At 39.8% G+C, this 27,998-nt stretch overlaps 1 protein-coding gene across 3 annotated transcripts; it reads left to right on the top strand.

The window, feature by feature from the left end:
* Positions 1-37: 37 nt before the first annotated feature.
* SLC25A27 (solute carrier family 25 member 27) lies at positions 38-27,598 on the top strand. 3 transcript variants are annotated; one of them, XM_039231100.1, is made up of 9 exons: positions 38-314; positions 2,841-3,032; positions 4,981-5,065; positions 8,391-8,513; positions 11,011-11,123; positions 14,222-14,306; positions 19,223-19,315; positions 19,919-20,021; positions 25,861-27,598. In XM_039231100.1, exons 1-9 carry the CDS (start codon positions 209-211, stop codon positions 25,864-25,866), a joined length of 906 nt encoding a protein of 301 aa, XP_039087031.1. In that variant the 5' UTR covers positions 38-208; the 3' UTR covers positions 25,867-27,598. The 3 variants fall into 3 exon arrangements, with proteins under 3 accessions (XP_039087031.1, XP_039087032.1, XP_039087030.1); XM_039231101.1 differs by having other exon boundaries at positions 25,504-27,598; XM_039231099.1 differs by lacking the exon at positions 25,861-27,598 and adding an exon at positions 25,252-25,550.
* The last annotated feature ends 400 nt before the right edge of the window (positions 27,599-27,998 follow it).

The following is a 27,998-nucleotide window of genomic DNA, read 5'->3' as shown; positions in this document are numbered from 1 at the left end:
CCTGCTCTCAGTCCCGTGGAGCACTCCAGCCCGGGGATGCTAGGAAGGCTGCAGGTTCGCGGGGCGGCCTGACTGAGCCGAGCGAGGGAAATGGTCCCCACCCCGCCACTCGTCGGTTGAGGACGGGCCGCCCTGGCAGAGTGGGAGGCCAGCCGCGGCGCGGGGCGCCGGCCAGAAGGGGTTCATTGTCGTCCTGTCTTGCTGCTGAATGTCGGTTCCAGAGGATGAGGAGAGGCTTTTGCCGCTCGCCCAGAGATGGCCCCGAGCGAGCAAGTTCCTTCTGTCGGGCTGCGCGGCTACCGTGGCCGAGCTAGGTACCCGGCCGCCCCCCGCCTGGGCCGCCCCCGCGAGTCGTCGAGGTGCCGCGCTGAGGGTGGGGGTGACGGGCACGGGGTGTGCGGCCGGCTGGCTTGCGCCTTCTTGCACACCTGCCTGGCGGTTGTGGCAGGGCCGGGGCAAGGCCGGCTTTGCGAGGAGGAGGAGGAGGAGGAAGGCGACTGGAGGTCACTAAGGTCTTTTCCTTCCAATTTAGTCTTCCTCAGAGGGGTGCCATGGTGCCTGAATGTCTACTCTTGGAAGCTTCATCAGCTGTCATTCCTCTATACGAATCCTTTTCCCTTCCGTGAGGATGACCTTTTAATAAAAATACAAGCGACTTTTCATCCTTATTGAGATCATCTCTCTGATTTATGTTCTTACGTAGCTTCACTCTATCGCTGTCTTTTGGGTCCAAGTTGTGGCACCAACTTGTGGGACTTACGTTATTAACCTGTCACTTACTGATCATCCACACAACATCCGTCAGTTGTCCTTCTTGAGTTTGACTCATCTATACTGTGTTTACCTTGCAGGATTCTGAGAAGTCAAATGCTAAGTCCAAGGCGGGGCACTCATTAATTGCAACGTTATTATAACGACTACAATACTGTGGTGATAGAGCTTAAAAGACTCAGCCCTGACCTTACAGGCGGGTGGGGAGACATGCAGAGACAGACGATTCCACTGTGCTAATTATTATAATGAAGATATCAAGTACCGTAAGAGATTAGTAGGGGATGGACAGTTACATATGCATAAGCAAGTCAGAGAAAACTCGAGATTACCTAGAGAGAATAATGATGCCCTTGCATGAGCAGGTGGTGTTCCTTCCCAGGATTTTGTAAGCAGAGTGCCTGTTTGTTACCTCTGAAGCCTTCACTGTGCATTTTAAGATTATCCTTTCATTTTCTTGCCTGATGGGGGATGGAGGGGAAGCAACAGCTTTGATGTGTTATCATTAGGCCGTGGTAGTTTGTCCTGTTCTGAAATGAGTTTACTTTGTATTTCCAGCAGAGCCAACATAGTCTGTTGTTTTGCCCTTTATGCTCCCCCATTCTTGCCCTTTGGACCCTCTATTTTAAATTCGTTCTCTTCTAAAGCTGATGGAAATTTTTGTTATTCATTGTTTTTACTGAAATACGATTCATTGACTTTTTAAAAAATTGAAAATCAGATTGCTGCGTTAGAGATTTGCCCTTTGTGTATTTGCTCATTTGTGCGTTGTTTAACCTGACAGTTCCCCCGCTGTGACCAATGGCTTTGGCACAGAACCCTTCCTTTTGTTAAAAATTTGTGGAGAATGATGTGGGGGCTGCGGATGAGAGGCGGGGAAATCAAAGTAGGAGATGGTTTGAGTACAAAACAATTTAGGTTCAGAAACTGAAGCATTATTTAATAACCAGCAAGTAAACCAAAATTATTTTGAGAGGCATAATCCGTGTTAATATAGACATGCCTATATCTTAAGACTTTTCAGGGCTCTTATGTTAATAAAGCACGGCTTAAATTCTCTTCATGCAAACTACTTCTGTTTTAGGGGAACTATCGGCAAGATATTTTTTCCAAACACCAGTGGTAAGATTTAATATTTCCTGCCCCCTACTGTGTCCTCTCATGGAAAAAGCATAACTATGGTTTTGTGTCAGGCAGTGGTCATTGAAAAGACTCATATAATGTCAGTAATTTTCATGAACGTATCTGAATCTCATTATTTCAGTTGTACCTATAAAGTTCTGAGCTCGATCTTCCTAATATGGGCCAGTTAGCTTCATTGTTTCAACGTAAAATGTCTACCTTGGATTCAAAATGTAATTACTAGAAAAAATTTTTTCAAGCACAATTGGTACTTGTGAGGAGACCATACATAAAACCTAGTGCTGGAAAAACAATTCAGTATGTGCCTTAATCAAAAGTATATTGAGCATGCCGCCCTTGTATAAAAAGGCAACATTATAAACTCTGTATTACATCTTCTGTGTCTTAAACTTGGGGTCAGTGAACATCACCCATGAAATTGTGAAATTCCATTTCACCTGCATTTATTATGAACCTGTCATAAGTAGTATAGTATTCTAAAAGTCACATTGGGTCCTAATCATGGTTGCAGTCAAGGGAACATCACAGAATATGAATATCTGAAATTATTCCTATCGAAAGCAAAAATTAAGGACTAAAGTATATTTGAGGCTGAAATTTCTGAATAAAAAGAGCCCAAGTCTTGTCACTTTTTTTTCTCTTGGTGAGCTGGGGCGTGCTCTGAGACAGGGATTCTTAAATTTGGGAGTTCGTAAGAATCAACAGATTTCTAACCCCCCACCAACCTACTGAGAATCCATGAGCATGGGGCTAGGAAATAATCTTTAACAATTTCCCCAGCTGATTCTGATGTATTCTAAAATTCGAGAACCATCGATCTTGTAGTGACTTAAAATATTAGTTCTATAACTTTAGAATTTTAGAATTTTTAGTATGTTTCTCAGAGTGTTGTGGGATTCCCCCTCATTTTGTTTTTTCTTTGCTAGCAACCTTTCCCCTCGATCTCACAAAAACTCGACTCCAAATGCAAGGAGAAGCTGCCCTTGCTCGGTTGGGAGACAGTGCAGGAGATTCTGCTCCCTATAGGGGCATGGTACGCACAGCCCTAGGGATTGTTCAAGAAGAAGGCTTCCTAAAGCTTTGGCAAGGAGTGACACCTGCCATTTACAGACACGTAGGTATTTATCTTGATTCCAGCTGGTAAGTTTGTCACGAGTGCTGTGTTTGTGTCCTCTGCTTTTGTGTTTAGCTATGTCGAAAAACCAGTAGCTTTTTTTTTCCTATTAATGTGATAAATGAATACATATTCTCTTAAGAAGAACATTAACTACCAATTTAAGGTGATTAAGGAATGATCGCCTTACATATTTAGAAATGCACATACAAGTACTTAGGGATGAACTGTCATGATGTCTGTATTGGACTTCAATTAAGAAAAAATGAGTCAAATATGACAAAAAGGTTAGCAATTGATCAATCTCAAGGACATAGACGGAGTCATTTTCTCTATTTCACTGCATGCTTGAAGATTTTTTTAATGTTTATTTATTTTTAAAAGAGAGAGAGAGAGAGCATGAGCCGGGGAGACACAGAATCTGAAGCAGGCTCCAGGCTCTGAGCTGTCAGCACAGAGCTGACGTGGGGCTCGAACTCACAAACCATGAGGTCACGACCTGAGCCAAAGTCGGACGCTTAACCAACCAAGCTACCCAGGCACCCTCCATTTGAAGACTTTTAAGGAAAAAAATGAATAATTGATATATTTCTCCACTTTGGAAACTTTGGAACACGAAATTTAAATTTTTCATGTTCTTTGAAAATTAAAACATACTTGACTAGAATGCCAAATCTCAGTAGTCTCTGTCCCATACGTTACAGACCAGGTAACTTGGAGAGGGAACAAGGATGACTAATCCTATTATGGCAACGAAGTCATTGAGTACAGCCTCAGTTTCCAAGGCTACCTAACTACCTGTGTGAGCCATCAGTCACTCTTAAAGGAAATAGTTGTAACTATGCCACAGCCAGTGAGGATGCTTTTCTGCCCTGCTTCTAAAGTGGCACTCAAAAACATGGTAGTTGTTGGGTTTTCAGTTTGTGGACGGGAGAATGTAAAACTTGGCTTCAAAAGGAGGTAGTACAGACGTGGCATTTTTCTCCTCTACATTCATAATATCTCCTCAAGTATGTAGGGACCTTTGACCAGAAAAGTATCCAGTCTTAATATTTACCAGCTTTTTACTTTTAAAGCTTCAGTTCTTCAGATGAGTAAGTTAAGAGTGTACTCATCAAGAGCTATCCAGAAGTGTGTGCGGAGACTCTTGGTGTTTTGGTGCTTGGCATATTTTTGCATATATTAAAATACTTCATCAAACTTCCTGAAACATCAAGAAAAGTGAATACCGTGTACTGATTTTAATGATTTTTGTTTTCCATTCTTTTTTGCTTTATTTTCTCCTTTGCTTCCCATGACTGTTTTGATTTCTTTTCATTTGTATTTTGTTGCCCATCATATATGGCTTTACAGTTAAGATTCATTTCATATGTTTGGTACTTGACTGAAAGATTACCTTAATATAATAAAATTATCCGATGAAGTCATGCGTGTTTACTCAGTGAAAATGCCTGCTGTGCACCAACCTCTGTCCTTGAGAGGGCACACAGAGTAATGAAAACACACAAAGCCTGCCCAGAAAAGCTCACGGTCCGATGGAAAGATACGCAACAACGCCAAGTTAATCTCCAATTAACGTGATCAAAGTCATATTAGATGTATGCCTCGGTAGTTCTGGGGGAACAGAGGAGAAGCACGGCAGGTGCAGTGGCAGTCTGGAGCAGAGCACTTCGCAGAAAACACGTTCTTTGAATTGAGTCTTGGAGGACTAGGAGGAGTTAGCAAAGCAGAGAAGGGAGAATTCATTTAAGAGAGATCAGACAGCATGTGAGAAGGCCTGAGTTTTGCTGCATGCCACCTTTAGAGAAATGTCAAGGAAAAGCCATGTGTTTGAAGTGTAGGGCACCTGAGAGAAAGAGAGCTAGAGATATCCACTCGCTCAGGACAAAATGTCCTCTCATTTTATGAACCATCCAGCTGAATTCACGTTTTAAATGATCTGTTTTACACAGTCTATTCTGGAGGCCGCATGGTTACCTATGAACATCTCCGTGAAGTTGTGTTTGGCAAAAGTGAAGATAAGCATTATCCTCTTTGGTAAGTTTTGTTTTGAAAGTAGTATGTGCTATTGCCCCCAAGGCTTTAATGTTTATCCATTAGCTACATATAAAATCGTGCATTTGTTCCAAAATTGCCTCGTGATAGGCTTAAAATAAAGAATCACTATAATGTAAACTCAAGTAATTGAACATTTCCTGCACACAGCATCAAACATGTGTACATATGTATGTTAAAGTTTTATATACTTTATTTAATATTTTAGTATTAAAAGAATTCTTACAGAGCACCTTCTCTATGCCTCTTTCTACTGAGAAAAGAGCTTTCGAGTCAGAGAGAGGCTCAAATTCCAGCTCTTCTAGTTTGTATGTAATCTGGTTAAACTACTTTATCATCTTTATCTTCAGTTTTCTTACTTGTAGAAGTAATATCATCAGGCTTTTGTTTTTGTAGGATTAGATGAGATAATGTATGTAAGTGCATATTGCTTATAATATTTATATCAGAAACAGAACGATAGGTTATTATAAACAAGTTAAAAACATATAAAAAACACAAAGAAAAATAGGGAAAGTATATCAACAGACAAAATTCACCAAAGAAAATATATAAGTGTTCATTAAACACGTAATGTGTTCAACCTCAACAGTAATCAGGGAAATTAATTAAAACTGTCTTTTAGCCATTAAGCTGTTAATGGGAATATAAGTTACTATAGAGCTTTTTATTTTATTTTAATTTTTTAAAATGTATTTATTTCTGAGAGAGAGGGAGAGAGAGACAATGTGAGCAGGGGAGGGTCAGAGAAAGAGGGAGACACAGAATCTGAAGCAGGCTCTAGGCTCTGAGCTAGCTGTCAGATACAGGGCTCGAACCCACAAACCGTGAGGTCATGACCTGAGCCAAAGTCAGACGCTTAACTGACTGAGCCACCCAGGCACCCCAGTTACTATAGAGCTTTTATGGAGAATAAATTCCTGTTAAAATGTTTAAATGTGTAATTCTTTGACCCAGCAACTCTTCCTTTATGATATAATCATTCAGAAATACTCGTACCTATGCATTAACACACACACACAAAGATATTGACTGTAGCAATGTTGATAATAGTAATTTTTTTAATTAGATATATTTTTAAAATTTAAATTCAAGTCAGTTAACATATAGTGTAGTATTGGTTTTAGGAGTAGAATTTAGTGACTCATCACTTACATATAACACCCAGTGCTCATCCCAGAAGTGCCCTCCTTAATGCCCATCACCCATTTAGTAATTTTTTTTAAAAAAACTAAATCTCTATCAAATGGGAAGTAATTAGGTAAACTTTGATATATTTATACAGGAAAGCATAATATGCAGCTTTGGAAGAATGTCATAAGTTTTATGTAACAAACCAATAACAATGTCTATAATAATATCTTTTCTAAGTCACAACTGTAAGGAAAGGGCAATAAACAGAACTTCACCTTCCAGGTGAAATCTATTGGCTCTGTTTTTAAAAAATGGTAATGTACTAAGTTATTCTAATTGCTTTCCCAGAATTAGTGATAGAATAGATTAATAGTCCTTGCATTTTGTAATTCCCTCCAGAAGAGAAAGTTATAGATAAGGGGTTCAAAAGAAATATTTCACTATGAAGTCAGCTCCCAGGGTGTATGGGCTTGATGCCCTTTGGCCCAGTCAGAACAATTAATTCAGTCAGTAGGTATTTATGGAATGGTCATGGCGTGCCAGTTCTGTATTTAATACTGAGGCTATCGTAATGAAAAAGCTATAGTCCTTGCCATCACTGAGCACACAGTAATAGAGACAGATGCCTAAAGAATTAGAATTATGTCACAGTTGCCAAGGAGGCCATGGATATAAGATTCGCAAAAAGAAAAACCATGATAATGTACCACATTCATCACTGTGAGAACCAGGCACTCTGGTAGTGGAGATTGATACAAATTCTATGGAAAAGAATTTGGCATGGCCTGTCAAATGTCCTGTAAATGTTCAAATTTCTTAAACATTAATCTGTTTAAGTAAATTGTGGCGTGTCCATAAAGTGGGATGCTATGAAACAATTCTTTTAAACGAGGCAGCTCTATATGAATTGATAACCTTTGAGATACAGTATTAGGAAAATTATATCTTAAAAGATATTATTAGTAGGGCATCTGAGTGGCTCAGTTGCTTAAGCGTCGGACTCCAGCTCAGGTCATGATCTCACGGTTTGTGGATTCAAGCCCCATATCGGGCTCTGTGCTGACAGCTCAGAGCCTGGAGTCTGCTTCAGATTCTGTGTCCCCCTCTCTCTTGCCCTCCCCTGCTCGCTCGCTCTCTCTCTAGTGCTCTCTCTCTCTCAAAAATAAATAAACATTAAAATAAAGAAGAAGAGTAGGTGGTCTGCACTCAGACTTCCTGACATTATATCTTGGCTGTTCCACTCCCTAGTTGTGTGATTTAAGTCATCATTTAACTGCTTTTATGCCTCAGTTTCCTTATCTTTAAAGAGGATATAACAGTGGTACTGATATCATAGGGTTGACATAAGAATTAAATGATGTTTTTAAAAGTACCTAGAACAGTGCCTGACATAATAAGCATTCAGTGAATGCATTACGATTATGTCTGGGAAACCATAAGAGACTAGTAATTGTGATTCTTCTCCTCTCAGAGGAGGGAACTGGTGATAGGGACCCTTTTTACTCTATACCCATTTATACATCTTCTAATATTGTTTTAGAGTAAAAGGAAAGAAAATACCCCCTTTCTCCTGGGAAAAGGTAAAAGATGACCAGAGCCTGATCTGAGACCTGAGTAGCTGGCATGGAGAGGAAGGCGTAGATTCAAAGCACGTTTAAGTACACTAGTCTAGACTTGATCACTATTGGCTTTGGGAGATGAGGAGAGGAAAGAGTCTAGGGACAGAGAGAGTTTCTTCAAAGAGAGGAAAGCTTTCAAACCCCCTTTACTTTGCAAAATATCTAAAATAGTAATTTACAAAATTTGGCCAGCTTCTGTCTCTGTTAGACTGATTACATCTATGCTGTTTTTATTTTCCTGTGGTCAGAATTAAACAACAATTAAATTATCAGTTCAGATATTTATGCCTTTGAAGCAACTGCCCTTCCTTTGAATTTAAGGCTATGGAAGGCCCCTGAAACCAGATGTGAATTTCAACTCCTTCTAGCCCTTTAACCCTCCCTTCAGTAAACAGACAGGCCACTCACCTTGCCCTGTGATTTGTTTGGGTCTGTCCTTTTCTTCGCTTTGTCTGAGGTCCCCTATGCAAGGGCTGTAGCAGCTTGGTACTGTTATCTACAAACTTTGTGAAATTCGCAAAAACCGCTAAAAATGTATCTCCTTCTATAATCAGGAAATCAGTGATTGGAGGTATGATGGCTGGTGTTGTTGGCCAATTTTTAGCCAACCCAACTGATCTAGTGAAGGTTCAGATGCAAATGGAAGGGAAAAGGAAACTTGAAGGGAAGCCTTTGAGGTAAGTTCTCCACAATTAACTGATACCTTTCCTCTCCCCCATCATACTTTGAACATTTACCTAATGATTTATGCATTTTTGCAATCCCATATGCAGTAAAGACATTAATTCTGGCCTTTTTCAACTTGGAAGATAAATTCACTAAGAGAAGAGCTAACATGGATCTTTTCTTTGCATGTTAAAGTGCACATGTTTTCTACCAGACAAATTATACATGTGCGTAGCTCTTTGCTGCTTTTCCCAGCCAAGTTAGCTAGACTTGTCTCCTGTTACAGCTTGATATAAAGTCTGATCACTAAAATTTGCCCTAGTGTGAATGCCAATTTTGCCATTATGGATTAGTGCTTTGGGAGTCACTTAGCACTCCTAGTCTCTGTTTTTTCCATCTTTAAAAGGGTCCGTACCCGAAGGTTTGCATGACAGTTAGATTGCCTGGCTCATCCATGTCTAAAAGCTAGGTTTCTTTCCCTTTCTCCCTGAAAGAAGGGAAATAGCAAGATTGACCTTGCAGGTTCTTTCCACTTCCCTGTTTGCTTCTGCTCCTCCTCTTTGCCCCAAGTTGAAAGAAGGTTTTTATTATGACTTTGTGATATAAAATTCTCCTATTGCATTATTCTACATTATTGAAGTCTGCCTTTCTTCAAAGGGCTTCATGTCAAATAATTTATTAAAATACCACTTACACTGTTTTCCCTGGAAAAGGGGCAAAACCTTAGATATTGATAGACCTCTCCCAGAAAAGAGGAAAAGTGCAGGATGCCTTGGGCTGAGTACAGAGAGGTCTGCTCCTCTGAACACTGCAGGTCTGTGGCTAGGCCAGAGGGGCAGGAGGTTTTGGGGCCTCCTTTGAGAGCCCACCACTGACCACCGCTCTTCATCCTGCTCTTCCTCTAGCTGGCTCCTTGAAGGTTGGGCTTACCAGTCCACGTCCCCCTTGAGCCCTCCAAACAGAGAGAGAACACCCACCAGAGGACAAAAGGGTACCACTCTGACTTAACCCAGCAGTTTACAGAACCCCAGGGCCCATTTTATTGTCTTGTAACAACTTCTAGTTAATTACTAAGTAGCAGGGTGGAGCAATGTTGCCATGACTGGATATATGGAGAGAACTATTGGGATCTAGAAATATATGTGTTTTTAACTAATCTCCTCAATTTTTCCCTTTGTTTCCACTGTTGGAAATTTTTGGTTTGATGTAGCAGTAAAAAACAAAACAACAACAAAAAAAAAACACTTCATGTACAGAACATCAACCTTGGGGTCAGACATCCTAGGATTCATATCCAGCCTTTGCCACATTTTAGCTCCAACCTTCATCAAGTTCCTTAACCTCTCGAAGCCTCAGTTTCCTCAGAGAGAAATTGAAATATTACTACATATTTTATAGAGTTTTCAGGAATAAAATTTATCTTATGTATATAAAAAGTCTTATGCTTGATAAGTGCACAACAGATTTTAGCTACAATGACCATCATTTGTGAGTATAACTTCCCATATAGCATAATAGCTATTATGTATCCCCAGTAAATATGTCATATTATCTTTTTGGTGAGACTTAGGGAATGTAACACCTAAATAAAAGCCACTCAACTAGTAAGGTAGCATGGAACTCCAGATATTTCTGACTATATAAAACTGAGGCTTTTATTTTATAACAGAGATTTCCAGACTTGATTCATGGTTCAGCATCGTTTTTTACCTGTGTACAATAAACAAGAGCAGAATCGAGATAGGATAGTAAATTTTTATAGACCCAAAAGTACTCGATTTTAAGAACTCTTATTATGACATTGCCCTCCCTACCCTTTGAGCTAAAAATGTCATTTCTTTTCTGAGAATATTTGAGGTTTGATTTTTTTCAATGTTATTTGGTGAAATCACAAAATTTGCAGATCTCATACAGTACTTGTAAAATGAACCAGACGTGTGATAACCACCGTTCCCTCCTGGATGTCATATGTGCATTGATGACATAAATATCAAGAAAGGAATTTTAACCTGTTTAATAATCTGAGGAGAAGGGTGCCTGCGTGGCTCAGTCGTCTAGGCATCCGACTTCAGCTCAAGTCATGATCATGTGATTTGTGAGTTCAAGCCCCACATCAGGCTCTGTGCTGACAGGTCGTTCGGAGCCTGGAGCCTGCTTTGGATTCTGTATGTGTCTCTCTCTCTGCCCCTCCCCTGCTCATGCTCTGTCTCTGTCTATCTCTCAAGAATAAATAAACATTAAAGTAAATAAATGAATAACCTGAGGAGAGGATGAGAGTTGATAAAGATTTCAATAAAAAAATGTGTAAGCCAAACATTGGCTTTTTTTTCCTAAGAAAAAGTTTATTTGGAAATTAACTTATATGGATTGATTTAATATCTAACAATTCTGGATAAGTAAGGTGTTATTTTTACCCCAAATCATAATGGTTATAGGCAAAGCTTATCCAACTGCATTCCATATGCAGAAATGCATAGTTTTCACATTTCATTATTATTATTCCTTTAGATTTCGTGGTGTGCATCATGCGTTTGCAAAAATCTTATCTGAAGGAGGAATACGTGGGCTTTGGGCAGGCTGGGTACCCAATATACAAAGAGCAGCGCTGGTGAACATGGGAGGTAATGGAAACTTTACTGAATTCTGAGAAGTCGTAACTGCCTTCATCACTGTAAGGATAAGCGCTTACAGCAGGGAAAATGAAAATCTTTATTTTATTAGTTTTAATAACGTATATTGGCAACAGCCTTCTTTTATGTAGTAATACCTTAATTGAAATTTTCCCAACAGCATTTTTACTTTTCTCCATGGTGATCTATGAAAAGAATTTCCTAACACAAGCAAATTGTGACAATAAGGATATTAAGACTAAACAGTTTCTGAGGTCTTCTCTCCACCCACACCCCATTCTAAGATTCACAGTGGTGCATGTAAGCACATGGTAGTCGTTATATCCAGACTGCCCAGATCCCCCAGTAGCCCTGCTCCTATTGCTGTATAACCCAGCTTGTGCAGCCTGACACCTCAGGCTAGAAGCCCCAACACTTCCTTAACACATCCTACACCTCATCTTTGATATTCAGTCACTAATTGCTTCTGTCTTCTAAAAGTGCCCTCCCACAATACATAACACTATAGTGTCCTTAAAATGACTGTTTTTACAATACTCACCGTCAAAGCCACATAGCTAGAGCACTGACACAGCCATCTAGCTGATGTAATTCTTTGTCCTCGTTATTTGTACCCAGTACCCAGAGGGATTTCTCTAAAACATACATCTGAACATGGTACTGGGACCCTTAAAACCCTTTGCTGGCTTCTCATCACTCACAGAACAAAGTGGAAGTTTCATAACATAACACAGAAGGTCTGCACCGTCCACCTGGTACCTTCAGGGAATTGATCAATTCATTGATTCAGGAGTAAGAAGGTTCCACCGCCTACAGATGTCACTCTGTTCTTCACCTCATACTTTCTGTCGTCCCTTCTCCTATCTAGTTTCCTCCTGCAGCTCACTTAGCACCAGCTGAAGTGCCTCTCCACTGTGCAATTTTCCTGGACCCCACAACTACCCTTCCTTAGCCATGTAGTGTTAGGGGCCCTTTCATGTGCTTCTGAAATTCCTGGTGCTTATCTCTGTTATTGCTTGTACCTCATTCCATTGCTTTGTACTTACTATATGTCTATCTCCACAAGATTATGAGTTCTCTGAAGGCAAGGACCATGTTTTATTTACCATTATTTTCCTAGTCCCTTACATGTAGTCAATAAGCAGTTGGTGAATGAATTAACGAGTGAAAGAATTGTTTCTAAGACCAAAATTATATGATTCGAGGAAATTAACAGATAGCCTTTTTGAACGTTATAGTAACGTCACATAAACCTCAAAGGAAGTAAATCTGTTTGTTTTGCCATTTCAGTCCATCCATGTCTACTGTATCATATTTTAGTTATCAGGGATCTTTTCTGATTGTAGTTTCTCAGTTCTATGCTTCAAAATCTCTTGTAGCTGAGGTTTCTCTTCCAGGTCCCCAATTATTTACTCAGCACGTTTATTTGGGTTATCTCAAATACATTGCTTTGTGTCCAAACCAAACTTCTTTATCAAACCACTTCCTTCTCCATTCTTCCCGATCTCAAAACATGGTAACATCATCTTCTCACTTGGCCAGCACAAAAACCTAAACATGATTTTTGTCTCTTTCACTTAACTCCAAATCCAGCCACTTCTGTTTCCTAGCTATATCTCGCATCCACCCACGTCTTCTCGTCCAAGGAGCCAATTATACTTTGTCCAAGTATAATGTATCTTCCCTTACCGGATCGCTGCAAAAGCCTCCAGACTGGTCTCCTCATTGTGTCCCACGATGCATCTGAAACTGCTCTCATCAAGGTCACCAGTCCATCATCTTGCTTAAAATATTTTAAATCAGCCAGTTCTCATTTTCACCGTCTCCAAAAATGTCAGCGCTGCCCTTCAAATTGTGTAAGCCCAAAATGTTACAGTCCTTTTTGATCCCTTTCTTTTGCTCTCTCTTCAGTCTGCTGGCTAATCCTTCTGTGGTTCTGCCTTTAAAACACATCCTGAATCTGATCAGTGCTCCCCAACTCCCTCGTCCAAACTGTCATCCCCCCTTCCCAGAATAAATGCAGTAGTCTTATGTCTGATCTGCCTCATCTCCCTATAGTCTGCTCATAGCCAAACAAACAGAGTAGTCCTTGTAAACAGTAACCTGGATCAGTCTGCTGCTCTGCTCCAAACCTTCCCTTGGCTCCTGTTGCTCTCCATGCCTGGACCCTGGTACTTCCTGACACTTGCTCCTGATAGACCAGAATTCTTGCTGTTCCTCTAACACACCAAGCTGACTTTCACCTCAGGGATATAATGCATACTGTTGTTTTTCCTGGAACACTTTCTCTTAGATATCTCCAAGGTTTATTTTGTCACGTTTTCCTTAGGTTGCTGCTCAGATGTTATGAAGAAGCCTTTCCTGATCAACATCTTTAAAATTGATACGCGTCCTTCTCCACCCTCTGGTAGTCTCATCCCCCTTTCTTTGCCTTATTAGCTATTACCATCTGAAATGCCATGTGGTTTACTTCTTTGTTCATTGTCTCACCCCTCAACAAAGAATGAGAATTTTGTTCAGTTTGTCCAAGGCTCTTTCCCCAGCGCCTAGAATAATGCCTACCACATGGTAGACACACATTTAGTGAATGATCAGATGTATCAATCCATTCTTGCCTCCTTACAGTTTACTTCCCTGTGCTTCACTGTAGGTTATCTTTATAAAACTCCGGTGTTGTGATATATCACTGCCCTGTTTAAAACTCTGCAACAGGTCTTCATTGTCATTAGAAAAAAAAACATGAAGAGCTTGACAGAGAGTAACGGTCAAGACCTTTTATTTTAAGTGACAGAACTGCAACTCAACTTAACTTATGATTGAAAAAAGGAATTTATCAGCTCAAATACTGAGAAAGCCCAGCAGCGGAGCTGACTTTAGGCTTAGCTGGATTCAGATGTTCAAAGGACATAATTGAGTTTCTGTCTCTCTTCCTTTTTTCTTCCACCTCCATCTGTAGCTTGCTTTCCTCTGTTTGAGAACAATAATGGTATCTTTCATTCCCGCCCCAAGCCTAACATACTCATAACATAAAAGACAGTCATTGTCAAATGAATGAATATTCCAGCCTTCTTTTTCTTTTTAATTGCCAGATTTGACCACTTATGATACAGTGAAACACTATCTGGTACTGAATACACCACTTGAGGACAATATCATGACTCATGGTTTATCAAGGTAAGTGATTATTTTAGTTTGATTCATTTTTTTTTCTATATCACTTTTCTTGCATATTGGCATAAATTCTAACCTTTTGTCTCTTTTGATTGAGAATCTAGTGATACTACCCTTAAGGCAAGGTGACAGTACATTTACAAAGAACAATTTTTAAAAAAAATTTTTTTTTAATGTTTTTTTTATTTCTAGGAGAGAGAGAGAGAGACAGTGTGAGCAGGGGAGGGTCAGAGAGAGAGGGAGTCACAGACTGAAACAGGCACCAGGCTCTGAGCTGGCAGTCAGCACAGAGCCCGACGCGGGGCTCGAACCCACAAACCGCGACATCATGACCTAAGCGAAAGTCAGACGCTTAACCGACTAAGCCACCCAGGCGCCCCACAAAGAACAATTTTCTTAAAAATAGTTGCAGCTAAAGCGGGGGACAGACAGAAGTGTTTGTTTCATATTAAATATGAAACAGAATGTTTCATATTAAACCTTCCCAAATATTTGCACTTCGATGGGACCCTCCTGGGGTCAGATTCTGGTGATCAGTTCTCAGCTTCAGTTTCACAGATACGTTTGAGCATCTTTTATGATAAAGGCATCTGCAGGGCCCTGCAGTGGGTACAGAAGTTAACCCAGGCTCCTTTGCAGGGAGTTGACCAAGGGGAAAGCAAGACAAGTATAAAAACCAAGTACAGTAAATGCTGAAAGAAAGTGACTATTTACTGCAATGTTCAAAGAGGAAGAAAAAAATAACCACTTGGATGAGCCCACAAAGGAGATAGGATTAGCTAAGTGTTTTGAAGGGCTGGAGCTCTTGAGAGAGACAGGAAGTAGAACACTCCAGGAAGGAGCGGCACCTTAATCTCTTTGCAACACAATTTCAAATTATCCACGAGAGTGGCTTACTTTATAAATGTCCTTAACATTATAATGATTTCATTTAGCCTCTGATTATGTGTCCAAATTCCAGAATGCTTTAAGCCATTTAGAGAACTCTAAAAATATATTAATAGTGTCAAACCAAGGAGATTGGGAGATATATAGATAGAAGTAATTCCTCATTTCAGATTTACCTGAACTTGATATTCTTAGAGTAGTTTTTCTCCATTCCTCCACTTTAAAAATAAATGTTATCCTTAGTGCTACTAGGGCAATCTATGTATATGTCTTTGCTTACCATCCTTCCCATTCTAACTCACCCGCGTGTGTTCCTGAGCTACATCATACTTTCTGTAGCCAATAGTCTGGCCTCCTCTTTCAGAGGAAACTGAGGATTTCGGCCTCCTTCCGCCTCTTTCTTCCATCCTGAACACCTTTGTATTACATCTGTGCCCACCCTTACCATCTTCCCTGCACTATCTTTGTTCATGCTGTTCACTCTGCCCGGGAGACTTTCGTCTCCCATTTCTACCTAGTCATCTTGTGAGACTCTCACCTTTCAAGACGCTTGTCTGTTCCAGTGTTATGATCTACTCTAGGATCAGGATATTCAGGTCTGTCCCTTAGTCCCACACTGATATTGCCACTCTTCCTTTTTCATGGACCTTCTAGCCACATGGTCTTTGAAACACCCCACCACTAACCAAAGAATCATGGATTTCCCAGCAGGTGTAAATCTGCCTAACGTATACTACTCCACCAAACAGGTCCATCTTTTCTGGAAAGACGTAAGATTTCCAGGTATATATATTCCAGCCCTAATCTGAAATAACTTAGTCTGATGATTCTCTAACTCAGGGTTTAGAAAAATGGGGTGGTGGGCATTTGGTTCATTTTTGAGCTCCACCCACCAGATCAGGTTTTTTGATGGGTTGGTATGAATATGTGTGGTATTTGAGGCAGCTCAAAATTTGCTAGCCATGAACTCTAAGTCAGTAAATAGTGCCGTGTGATCTGGAATTTCTGGATACCGTGTCATAGAATAAAATGAATGAATGCTCATGGAGATTTGAAGGGGATTGCAGCTGTACAATCAGACAGCTTTATATGAGCCATCAACACTTAAGGAAAAATGAGTTTGACATAAATAAAAATGGTGTAAGCACTGAACTGCACACTTAAATCTGGTTAAAATGGTAAATTGAGTGTTGTGTCTATTTTACCACAATTTTTTAAAATGCTGTAAGTAAAATGAAGTCCCCGGGTAGAGCGAGAACAGTAAAAGACAAGTCAGGATTTTAGTGAGGTGAGAAAGCAGGTGACAAGTTATGTTTAAAGAAAAAAAAAAAAAAAGCAGACAAACAGTGGAAAGTTGAATTAATGGTCAGGCAATGATCTAGAACAGAAAGACCAGGATAATCTTTTTTTCCTCTTTTTTTAAATGTTTTTAATGTTTTTTTTTAATTTTTAGACGGGGAGAGGAAGGGAGGGAGGAAGGGAGAGAGGGAAGGGGGAGGAGAGAGAGAAGAAGAGGGAGAGAGAATTGTAAGCAGGCTCTGATCAGACTGTGACCAAGGTGGGGCTCAGTCACATGAGCATGATTATTTAGTTCATCCTTAAGAGGATTGCTTTCTCTGAAACAGTGCTGATGGAATATCTTACACTGGTCGTACAAACAGACATTGGGCCTTCTGGAGAGATCAGAAGACTCGCCCAGTCACTTTCTGTTCATTGTCACTTCAGCTGTGTCCTGGACTCCATCCTGGGGTATTACTAGCAAAGAGACCAAGAGCAAAAAGCAGCAGCATCCATTTCAATGCAAGTAGCTTGGGTGAAATTGATGTTCCTTGTATTATTGCTCTATCTTTTCACTTTGACTCTAGATCCTATCTTATCTGAGGCATCTTTAATATATTATTTGCTCTTTCAATATTTATTTTTTAAAGAAGTCTAGCCAGTGCACACTATATCCTTAGGTATTAGTTAAGATGTTTCTATGTGAAAATATGAAGGTGTGTTAAAACTGATGGTATTAAATTTGCAAAGAATCTGAACTAATAGGAAAGAATATGAAAAGAGCAGCAGTGTGCACTGACGGGGATGGATATGGTGAAACGAGAGCTCTTCCCACATAGACAATGCCTGCTAACATGGACAGAGACCCAAGGAAGTTATTAGGTCATTTGCTGCAGTACATGAAATAGGCTACGTGTACATGAAATACAGTAGGGTCATTCGCTGTAATATGAAATAGGTTATAGGAATTCCTTCTCTTGAATTCAAATATTTCCAAAGTAGTTTTCTCCTTTGGATTATAAATCCTGGCCTGAAAGAGGTAGGCAGAGTCTGGGTGCTTTCTAGAGTAAGAGAGAGTATGAAGATTCCTAAGGTAATGTCAACTTCCCTGCCCTAGAGCCTTCAGAGACTTCAACAGCCTTGGCACAGAAGGCAGTGGTCCCTGTCTTTGTGAGGTATTTGATGTCCCGGAAGGACCCAAAAGTTTTCCACAATTTTCCTTTTCACTTTGCATTGGCCATTTAGGTTTATAAGCCATTATTCTTCCTGCCAGGACCCCAGTCCATGGATTCGGCTGCTGGGACATGGGACTTCCATTCTCTATGACTCAGGCCAACCACCCCTTTACTCACCGTATGTCTTTCTCCTGGAAAAGTTTAAAGCAGTTCATGGGTTTTCAGTTTGTGGACACACGTGCTTTGTATTGCCTCTCCTGCCCACATATATAACGAACTATCATGATTTCTTAATTTCTCAGTGTCTTGATGAACTTCTCTGTATCCTCGCAGAATCTTGATTTACTCTGCAATAGGCTGACCACACCCATTTTGTCTGTTCTGAGTAACTGACATGCCTTTTTCAAGAAGGGGTGATTAGCCTTGTTGGATAAAGGAAGAAGGGATAAATAGAAACCTATTAGACCTCATGCCTGAGCATAGATTGAAGGAAAAAGAGGAATTTTCCTATTAGATTGGGGTGCAGGACATTCCAAATGGAAGAACTGAAGGCACGGAAGTGTTACATAGTATGGTAAATGCAGAGAACTACACTTAGTTATGTTGACAGAGCACAATGGGCAGAGAAATGATCTTGGAGTAATTATGTGTGGCAGCCAGTGTATAAGCTAAATCAGGTAATAGGGAATGAGTCTTAGACGCCTTTAAGTAGGAAAAAAATGACATAGTTAGACTTGTATTTTAGAAAAATCCTTTAGGATGGGCAGAAGAAGGTAAGGTTATTATATTCAAATCAAAGCACAGTGAAGTGAGGCTTAAACAGTGGTCAGAGTGAACTTTTTTATTTGTTAAACATTAACCAAATTAGGTGATTCCCTTGCTTCTGATCCTTTCAATGGCTTCCTTTCTTATCTAGAATAAAATCAGACTCCTTAAATAGTCTTCATGGGCTGCTCTCTGCCTGCTTCTCTAGTCTTTCATGTGGCTGGCCTCCCTCCTTCGGATGCCACAGCCATGCTGGCCGTTTTCCGTCTCTGAAGCGCATCAAGGGCATTTCTGACTCACAGCTTTTCCTGGGCCTTCCTCTTGCCCGCAGCATTCTTCTTCCATGTCTTCTTCACACGGATCCTTCTCACGATTCAGGTCTCTGTTCTGCTGCCGCTCGGGGGAGCCTCTCCCCGACTGCCTGTCACTCCGTTGCTCCCTATCACACTGTCCCACTTTATGTTCTGCGTTTCACTTACCAGCATCTGAAATTATCCATTTCTTCTCTGCCTCTTCCCAACTAAGCGCCTCAGGGACGGATCATTTGTGGCTTCTTTACTGCCTAGAAAAGTGCCTCCCACCAGTAGGTGTTCAGTGTGTATCTATTGACTGGATCTTATTTTTAATTTTTCTTTTTTCTACCTCTTTAGTGAATTACTTACGCACTGATTTTAAGCTAAACTAAGATTATTATGAAGAACAATGATATATACAGGATTCCATTCTCTCTGTCTAAATATCCAATTTCCTTTTGTTAAACTTTAGAAACCACTGTGTTTATTATCTTTCAAATTCGTTGATTTGTATTTACAGTTTATGTTCTGGACTGGTAGCTTCTATTCTGGGAACACCTGCTGATGTCATCAAAAGCCGAATAATGAATCAACCACGAGATAAACAAGGAAGGTAGATAGAAAGTCTTCACCACTCGTGTGTTTGAATGTCCGTAATAATAATGTTCTTTTAAGATGTTTCCCCGCATTTATTCCTGATCGAAATGAGTACGTGTGTTCATGTGTTCATCCAGCAAACTGTTTCTATGTACTTACCTGCTCTTTATCTGATGGGGATATAAGCTAATCTAATGATCATATTATTTAGACACAAGGTATTTATTCTGATTTTATTGTTTTCAAAGAGTTTATGAAAATATACTCTGCTGAGAATTTACAGAGCACTTTCTTTAGAAGCTTATGACTTATAGGTAACATGGAGAATTTGATTTGATAAAAAAACAGTATGTTCCCTCTGGAAGAGAGCAGGTGGAGTGAATTCTAACTTTAACACTAAGGATGGGATGAAACAGAAGAGTCAACCTTAGACACCTAAAGAAAATATCTTTAAATTCCAAAGAGGTGATCTGTATATATTGAACCATTAAAATTACTTGTTCAAAGCTGGCAGAAAATATTTAAGTAAGTTTCCATACAGTAAGTTTCCTTAGAGTATGTTTTATTTATACATCTACTTACACACAAGAAGTTTAGTAGAACTGTCTTTTCTTTTTAGGGGACTTTTGTATAAATCATCAACTGACTGCTTGATTCAGGCTGTTCAAGGAGAAGGATTCATGAGTCTGTATAAAGGCTTTTTACCATCTTGGCTGAGAATGGTAACGTTAGGTTTTTCCTTTGTTTTTGTTTTCTTTGTACCTAAATTGCTTTTAATCTGTAAATATTTTCCCCTTTCTCTTCTGATTTTTAGCATGGCTCTCCCCCCCCCCCCCAACCCACAATTCTTTCTCCTTTCTGTATCTTTTGTTTTTTGTTTTCTTTTTATGTCTCCTCAGAGTCCTATTACCTTTCTTGGTAGATTAAAGTAAACTAATTCAATTGCATCCAGAAATAAATAAGTTTATTCTGTTGTTCTAAAGCCAGAGGAGAGGGTTTTCTGCAATGTAAAAACCTTTCATAGTCTATTTAGTCAAAGTACTGTAGTTTGGGACAGGTATAAAGATTTTATGCCAGAGACCGTTCCTATGGAAATGTTACCGTTTCAAACAAAATTTTGTTACTTTGACAGCAAGTGTTGCATTATCCTTTATACTTATCATCACAAAGCTCTGCTTAGTAAGAAAGCATTATGTCGTTATAATTTGGTTTGGATGTTATTTTTTACTGAGGTAAATAAACTAAGATGTAGAGTTAGACTTATTCAAGTAATATAACATATATAATAAACACAAGGTACTCAAGTATTTTGTAAGTTAGAATGTATTTGAAAGAATGAATGAGTCATGGATTTAGAAATCCAATCAATACTTTACACGATATCATATAATAATATTAATTGGGCACTGACTCCATGCAAAGCCCTGTACTCAATGCCTGGTTTGGGGGATGAACAGAAGAGTCTCAGCCCCTGCCCTAGTGCTGGAGCTGCTGGTTTGGTAAGGCTAAACACTGAATAAAAAAGTAGAAGTGACTAGTGGTAAAGGAAAAGCACATGGTGCTATGGAAATACACAGCAAGTACATATAGCGGAGGCCTGGAGATTAAGAGCACCTCCACGGCAAATAGGCTTTAGAATTGAGTTTTGAAGAATGAGTAGGATTTAGCCAGGTAAAAAGAGCAGAGAAAACACTGTAGGTAGAGGGACTCATTGGGAGTAGACAGAAAACATGATCAGTTCAAGGAACTGAAGGAAACCCAGCCAGCCGAGGCATGGAGACATGGAGAGAGGTGCTAGGTGAGGCCACAGAGAGGCAGAGGTCAGTTTGGGAAGGGCCCACAGGACCCATAAGAGTGAGGGCACCAGTTTGATGATAGGTGTATTTTTAAAAAGATCATTCCAGCTGCCATGTGGATTAGAGAAAGGCCAGGAGTAGTAGAAGATGAGACATAATGATAGTGTGGACTAGAATATCACAGTGGGGAAAGAAAAAGATTCAAAAAATAATTTAGGAGATAGCAAGGAGCTAGAAACATGACTGGATGGGGAGGTGAAAATGGTTGAAGAAGACAAGGAAAGCGGGTTTCATTCCCAGATTTCCAACCGGAGCAGCAAATGATGTAATATCCTAACGTGGGGATCATTTGTTGGGAAGATTTTGTGGTAGAATAGCAAGTTTAGCTCTAGATTTCTTAAATTTTAGATACTCATAGAACATCTAAGGACAGATAAACTAGATGACTAGCTTCATATATCAATCTGGATCTAACAGAAAATATGGGGATGGAGCTTTAGAGGGGAGCACTGTCTATATATGATGGGAATTGAAACTCTGAGAATAAATGACATCACCAAGCAATAGTAGGTATCTATTAGCATGGATTTAATAGCCAAAGCCATTGGCAGTATGTGATCTAAAAGTGAGCCCGAATGTAAAATATTATTTTGACTGTTTTGATTACACCTTGAAACTACCTCAAATCTATGCATGTTTCTTAATGGAAAGGAAGATTGTGATTGGGCCTGCATGAACCAGACACTATCATGAGTGCTGGTAGCACTAAGGAATATGTTTTTGGCATGAGAGGAGCTTATAATGTGATGGAGAAGATAGACATGTAAATAGTTAAAATTACAGAAATAATAAAGTCAGTATTATTAAATCATTTGGTAATAGCACCAACACTGTGCTAATCAGCTTCATGGATTAACTTGCTGAAATTTCCCAACAGTCCTTCTCTAGGTTATTGTCATATCTCTCTTACAGAGGAGGAACAAAAGCTTAAAGAGCCTAAATAACTTAGCCAGGCTAGGTAGTTATTAATTAGTGGGATCAGGGAGGCAAACCCAGGAAGTTTGACTCCAGAGGACATGGTCTTACTAAGCAGTTTGTATTACTGCTCTACTAGTGGTATAAATAAAATGTGTTGGGAACATGGACAGTGAAGTAAACAAGGCTCTAACTGTTTGGGAAGGCACAAAAGTCTTCCACAGAGGTATATTTGATCTGAGCTTTGAAAGATCAGGGGGCATTTGTCAAGAAAAGCCTAAGGGAGCAGCATAAGTGTAGGCATCAAATCATGTGTGGGCCCAGTAGGTTTGGACAACTCCAGAAAATGCTCTGTAGCTGGAGAATAGGTCCTTAGGGGAGACGTGGTGGGACAGAATTCTCAGAATTCTAGAGACGCACTTACAGACCGGGTTAAGAAGGACCTTACTGGGGCAAGTTTGGTGGTTAAGGTGAAACCCTAGAGTAAGCAAGCAGCTGTTTAACCATGGGAGCAGAGTACTAAGGTTTGTTTGGGGACAGGATTACTTTGGCAGCAATATAGAAGATACATTTAAAGCCAGGACCTATGAAAGGAAGTTTTGTCAGTGGTCTGTCCTGGAGAATGATTGTAAAAATGGAGCGAAGATAGATGCTGGAGATGTTTATGGTTAATACCACAGGACTTAACTGACTCTATGTGAAAGTAAGGGAAAGGAACAAAGGAAATGGCACTTTTATGTGTCTCATGTGGGAGACTATGAGGATGGTAAGGCCATTGTGAAAAAATCAGGGTCAGGAGGTGTGAGGGCAGAGAGAATATCCAAGTCCAAAGGAATGCTGAGACCACTGAATCTGACCCATTCTCTGTGCATGGGACTCAGGAAGTATAAATGAGAAAGAAGAGTACTTCATATAGGACAGGCACTGTGCTAAGTCTTTGAGAACCTAGTAAAACAGGTAGTGTTATCCTCATTTTTCAGGTGAGAAAAACATGGATCAAAGTATGAGAGGTCTGCTCAAGTTCACAAACTGATATGTGGCAGAGCTGGGAATTAGCTGCACATCTGCCCAGTTCTAAACCCACGCTCCTGGGGTGCCTTGGTGGCTCAGTCGGTTAAGGGTCCGACTTTGGCTTAGGTCATGATCTCACGGTTCATGGGTTCGAGCCCCACATCGGGCTCTGTGCTGACAGCGAGCTCAGAGCCTGGAGCTTGTTTCAGATTCTGTGTCTCCCTCTCTCTCTGACCCTCCCCTGCTCATGCTCTCTCTCTCTCTCTCTGAGAAACAAATCAAACAAACAAAAAAACACCCATGCTCCTAACTAACATAGTATAGTGCATCTCTCAGGCCCCTGCACCAATTATACAAGTGGTCAGGGGAAAGAGACAGTGATAGAGAGATGTCCCTAAAATGACTGGCTAACCAGCAGAGACCTCCAGGGTGGCACTGCCTGGTTGACCTGCCATAGCGCATGACCCTGAGCTTAGAAACCTGACTTATGAAACTTCCAAGGAAATTGGCTTTGCAAATACAGATTCACTTCAACCGAACTCATTAAAACCAATGATCAGACCACAGCATTGGCTCATTCACATTGAGAAACACACTGGCAAGTGACCCAGATGCCGAAGTCCTTTGGACAGTGTGCCTCCTAAATGCAAGCTGTACGTGAAGGCAGGTTACAATCAGGAGGCTGCTTGCTGAACACAGAAAAATAACAGGAAGAGATTATTTGTCATCTTAGTATTTAAAAATATCAAACCAAGAGCCCTTTTGTGCTCAGCCCTACAGTAAAAGGCATGGAGAAGGACTCTTTTTAGCAGGTACGTGCACAGTCAGACCAGAGCAGGCCACATGGGTTCATATACACTTGGATTATTTGCAGCGGTATAACTATACTAGTGAGGAAGAAACAAGTAAACATGCACCAGTCACATGCGCTCCTGCCCAGACGCTCAGTGGATCCCATCTATATATTACCCCTGTTAGTGGCCGTACGCTCTCCCTGCCCAGCTCCTATTCATAACCCAGCTGAACTCCATCCCAGTCCCTTCCACTACATAAAAGTAGTATGACTTTGCTTTGCTCAATCCCTAATTAATTTGCATACAGAAGTCTGATTACCAGAACAGTTAGGAATGATTACAGAGTCCAGTCTTAACCAAGACCTCTAATACCTTGATCTGATTGCAGTTATATCCGTGGCTCACTCGAGTTTTGTTGTCACAAGGATATGATACTGTCACGGCTTCATATTCTTTATTTTGTTTATGTCTTCTCACATTTAACTAATCAAGATGTGTTCCCCTAAATCCACTGGTAAAGTCTCAGTCCCCCCTCCGTATTTCTAAACACATGACGTAAATATTGCTTTACAGAGTCTGTAACCAAATCCGTTCTACAGTCTAATTGCTCAAGCTTCTTTTTTGACTGTAGTGTGATGGTGTTTCTGTGAACTATATCACGCATAACCTATGAACCAAACCATACAGGAACTGATCCAAGATGCTTTCTCTGATGGTTCCTTCCAGTGTTTCCTCTGTGATGTCCTTCTATGTTTATATCTTCTATTGTTGAATAACCCCCATCCCTTTATAATTCCTTCTGATAACAGTTATATTAAGATAGTTATCTCTCTCTGAGCCGGAAGCTCTTTTCTCTTTTTAATGTTAATTTTTGTATCCACTTTTGTTAGCTCAGGTATTGAGCCTGTGATCTAAATCTCAGGGGATCATCTTTGGCTTTCAGTTTCAAGGTCTTAAATGTCTCCTTGTCCGTCTCGACATACAAAGTGCCCATAGAGGAGTCCAGCCTAGAATTCAGGCATGGCGAGTCCTAGCCTTTCGGCTAGTAATGGTTCAGTGAAAAGAACCTGAGAATGGAAGCTGTAGTCTAGCTCCGCAATATGTTATTAGGTATTCAATTGCTAAGCTCTCATCTGTAAAATAGGCATATCAGTTCCTTTCCTTTCTATTGTAAATTGTTCAGAGAAATCTATGAAAAATAAAATACGAAAATGCTGTCAGTTATTAAGTGCTCTGTAAAGGTGAAATACCAAAATATTTGTTTTCAGCCTAAATGGATTCAAAGTGACTTCGTCATTCAAAGATGTATATGCATATATGTAGAATATTCGTAATCACTTTGAAATATGCACTAACTTCTTTGGTTAATCTTTCAGACCCCTTGGTCACTGGTGTTCTGGCTTACTTATGAAAAAATCAGAGAGATGAGTGGAGTCAGTCCATTTTAAGCCCTTAAAAGATACAGTGTTCAGTATCATTGAAATATGGGCATCTACAACACACACCCCTATTATTTCTACCTCTTTAGGAAGACACTGTACTCCACAGAGACTGTGATTTATAGGGGGCAGCACTTTATTTTTCTCTGGAAACCCAAGTTCTCTTTGACTCCTCTTTTTGTTCAAAAGCAATCTGGTTCTGGTTGGATTTCACAAGGCCACCCAGTGAGACCCGGCACAGAATTTTCAAGATTTCGAATCCTGAGCACTTCCCTTGGGCGAGAAGATTTGACCTTTGAGAGGCTCTTCTCTGCTGAAGAGCCTACTTAGAGAAGTGCCAAAGGGAGACAGCATCTCAGACCTGAAGTAGACAATAGGAGTGTGGAAGAATCCATACATCCTTAGCAATTAAGAAATATATTTAAACTGTTGTCAGTATTTTCAATTGCAATTTGGGAATTCATCTTTCTGTCGTTAACATGCACCTACTGTAAATTAAAGGGAGGTGAATGAAACTTCCTGAGTAAACATTTTGAATTTCCCTAGTGGTGAAGGAAGTCGATGGACCTTTTCTTGCCAAGAGGACAGAAAACGTCAATTTGAGACGATGTTTGGATTTCAAGGAAAGAAGCTCCTTCTTGTCAGCGTCCCATCTTAGTTAGATCTGTCTTATTGGTTAGCACTGCACAGGCGAAGGCCTTCCCGACAGCCACAGACCGAGTCTCGATGAAAACAGAAGAGTGTTTGCTTTCGTACATGTGCAACTGCAACCAGAGTTTTCTGCTAGCTCCTGAGAATCTCAATATATATTAAAAAAATGCAAGTTGTTTGATTAAAGCTTAAGCGGATAGGTCCTTTTCATAAAGCAACTTGTTATTATCATTATTAGCCTTTGAATTTTAAAGTGTGACATTTTAAAAGCAAGGCTGAGATGAAGTCAGCCAATTTTGATGGGCATCCTTTCTTATCTCTCCTTCCTTAACAGTAAGGGCCCAAAAGAGAGATAACTAAGAAGTCCCACTGAAATCGTCTCTAGCCTGAATCTTAATTCCATTTTGACAAAGCTTCCTGCCTAAATAGTGATTAAGTATAAACTGCCCATGGCGTATGGTTATGTCTCTAATTGTCGGGTCAAATCCTTTTCCTGATTTTAGAAAGGTGAGAGATTTCTTCAGGTTGACTTGTATATCACCTGCTCCCCACCCTCAGACAGAGGGCATTTCTGGATAGATGGATTCAGTTGTGGGTAGAGGCTGTAACTGTCAACACAGGAAAGCTCAAAAAGCTCAGACCCAAGAAAGACAGTGGAGTTGACCAAACAGAACTTGTTGTCATGGACGTGGGTAATGTGGAACAACAAAAAGTTTACAAGTATAATCACTGCCATTTAAAGGAGGACGTATACTTTAAATATATATTTCAATGTGATGTACTAATATGCAGTGGTTTATTGTTTTTCTATGAAATTTTCTGATTGTGGAGTTTAATCAAAATCTGTCGGTGGTCTACTTTTCCTTGCATCTGTCAATCTGTGTGAATTGAGTTGTTGACTGTATTTAAAATAATATTGTGTACTGAAATTCCCAAGTGTCCTGCATTGGGACTACTTTGGGGAACTCTTGGCTTTTCATGTTTTATGACTTTTAAAATTAAGTAAAGACCGCATCAAAATATGCAAACTGGACCATGAAAAACTTATTTAGCTTTATTCTTTGAGGGGTTTGGGGGTGAAAACACTGCTTAAGTACTGAGTACTGTTCCTTGATCTCTGGATTCAACATGAATAATTGGAATTTTTAAACCTGAAGTGACTCCTTGGGATCTTTTCATTTTACATGTTATGAAACAGAGGCCCAGAGAAGTAGAGATGTTCATGCTCATATGTTACTTAGTAGCAGAGCCTGGATAAAACTACAGATCTCCTAATTATTACAATTGGCAGTTTTTCTATACTAACTAGGTGCACAGCAAATGCCTTATGTTATCTTCACAACAACCCATTCCAGTGCTCTTGAATCTTCCAAAAGTAGATTTTTCTTTATGGCATTTTTTTTGTCTTGTACATTTTAAATAAATTTGAATGGTCTTTAACACAAATTTTAGAATGGAATCCCCATGCTTTGTCTTGAACATTAAGACCTTCCATAATCTGACCAAATCCTTTATATCCAACACATATGTCTCTTCCCATTTCATACTTTTCTAGTGAAGTCATTTTCATTAATGGATCTAGGAATTTTGCTTTATTTTTTACCAACTTGAAATCATCTTGATCCTCTTCAGAATAATCCACAGTAAATAAAAAGGAATGAAAATTTCAGTAAAGACTTAACCACTTCAATCTCACTTCCTTATAGTACTACTGTATGTGGTATTTACCCTCAGTATTGATAACAACCACCACTTAAGTTTGTTTGGCTTATAGCTTCCACATTTTTCTTTTTCCAAATGATTTTTTCTAATTGAAAAATATATAGTGATTTTTAGTTATGTACAATTCTTTGTTCTTTGTACATGTAAGTGAATTACATATATATCTAAATAGAGATAATATTTCTTAAATTTGCTTTCAGTAAGGAATAAATGTCTTTATCAAGTGCTCCAAATCCTATTTGATTATAAGCCACTAGGGGTGGGACCAGGTCTTATTTTTATATGCATCTTTATGCTCATTAGCACTTCTT

Source organism: Hyaena hyaena, unplaced genomic scaffold, assembly GCF_003009895.1.
Source record: "Hyaena hyaena isolate Hyena2069 unplaced genomic scaffold, ASM300989v1 scaffold_55, whole genome shotgun sequence".
Lineage (NCBI taxonomy): Eukaryota > Metazoa > Chordata > Mammalia > Carnivora > Hyaenidae > Hyaena > Hyaena hyaena.
This window is presented reverse-complemented; position numbering and strand designations above follow the sequence as displayed.

Coding starts and splice junctions, on each gene's coding strand:
- SLC25A27 (XM_039231101.1), top strand. CDS start 209: ATGTCGGTTCCAGAGGATGAGGAGAGGCTTTTGCCGCTCGCCCAGAGA. Junction 315..2,840: donor GGCTACCGTGGCCGAGCTAG/GTACCCGGCCGC, acceptor TTTCTTTGCTAG/CAACCTTTCCCCTCGATCTC. Junction 20,022..25,503: donor TACCATCTTGGCTGAGAATG/GTAACGTTAGGT, acceptor TTTGTTCAAAAG/CAATCTGGTTCTGGTTGGAT.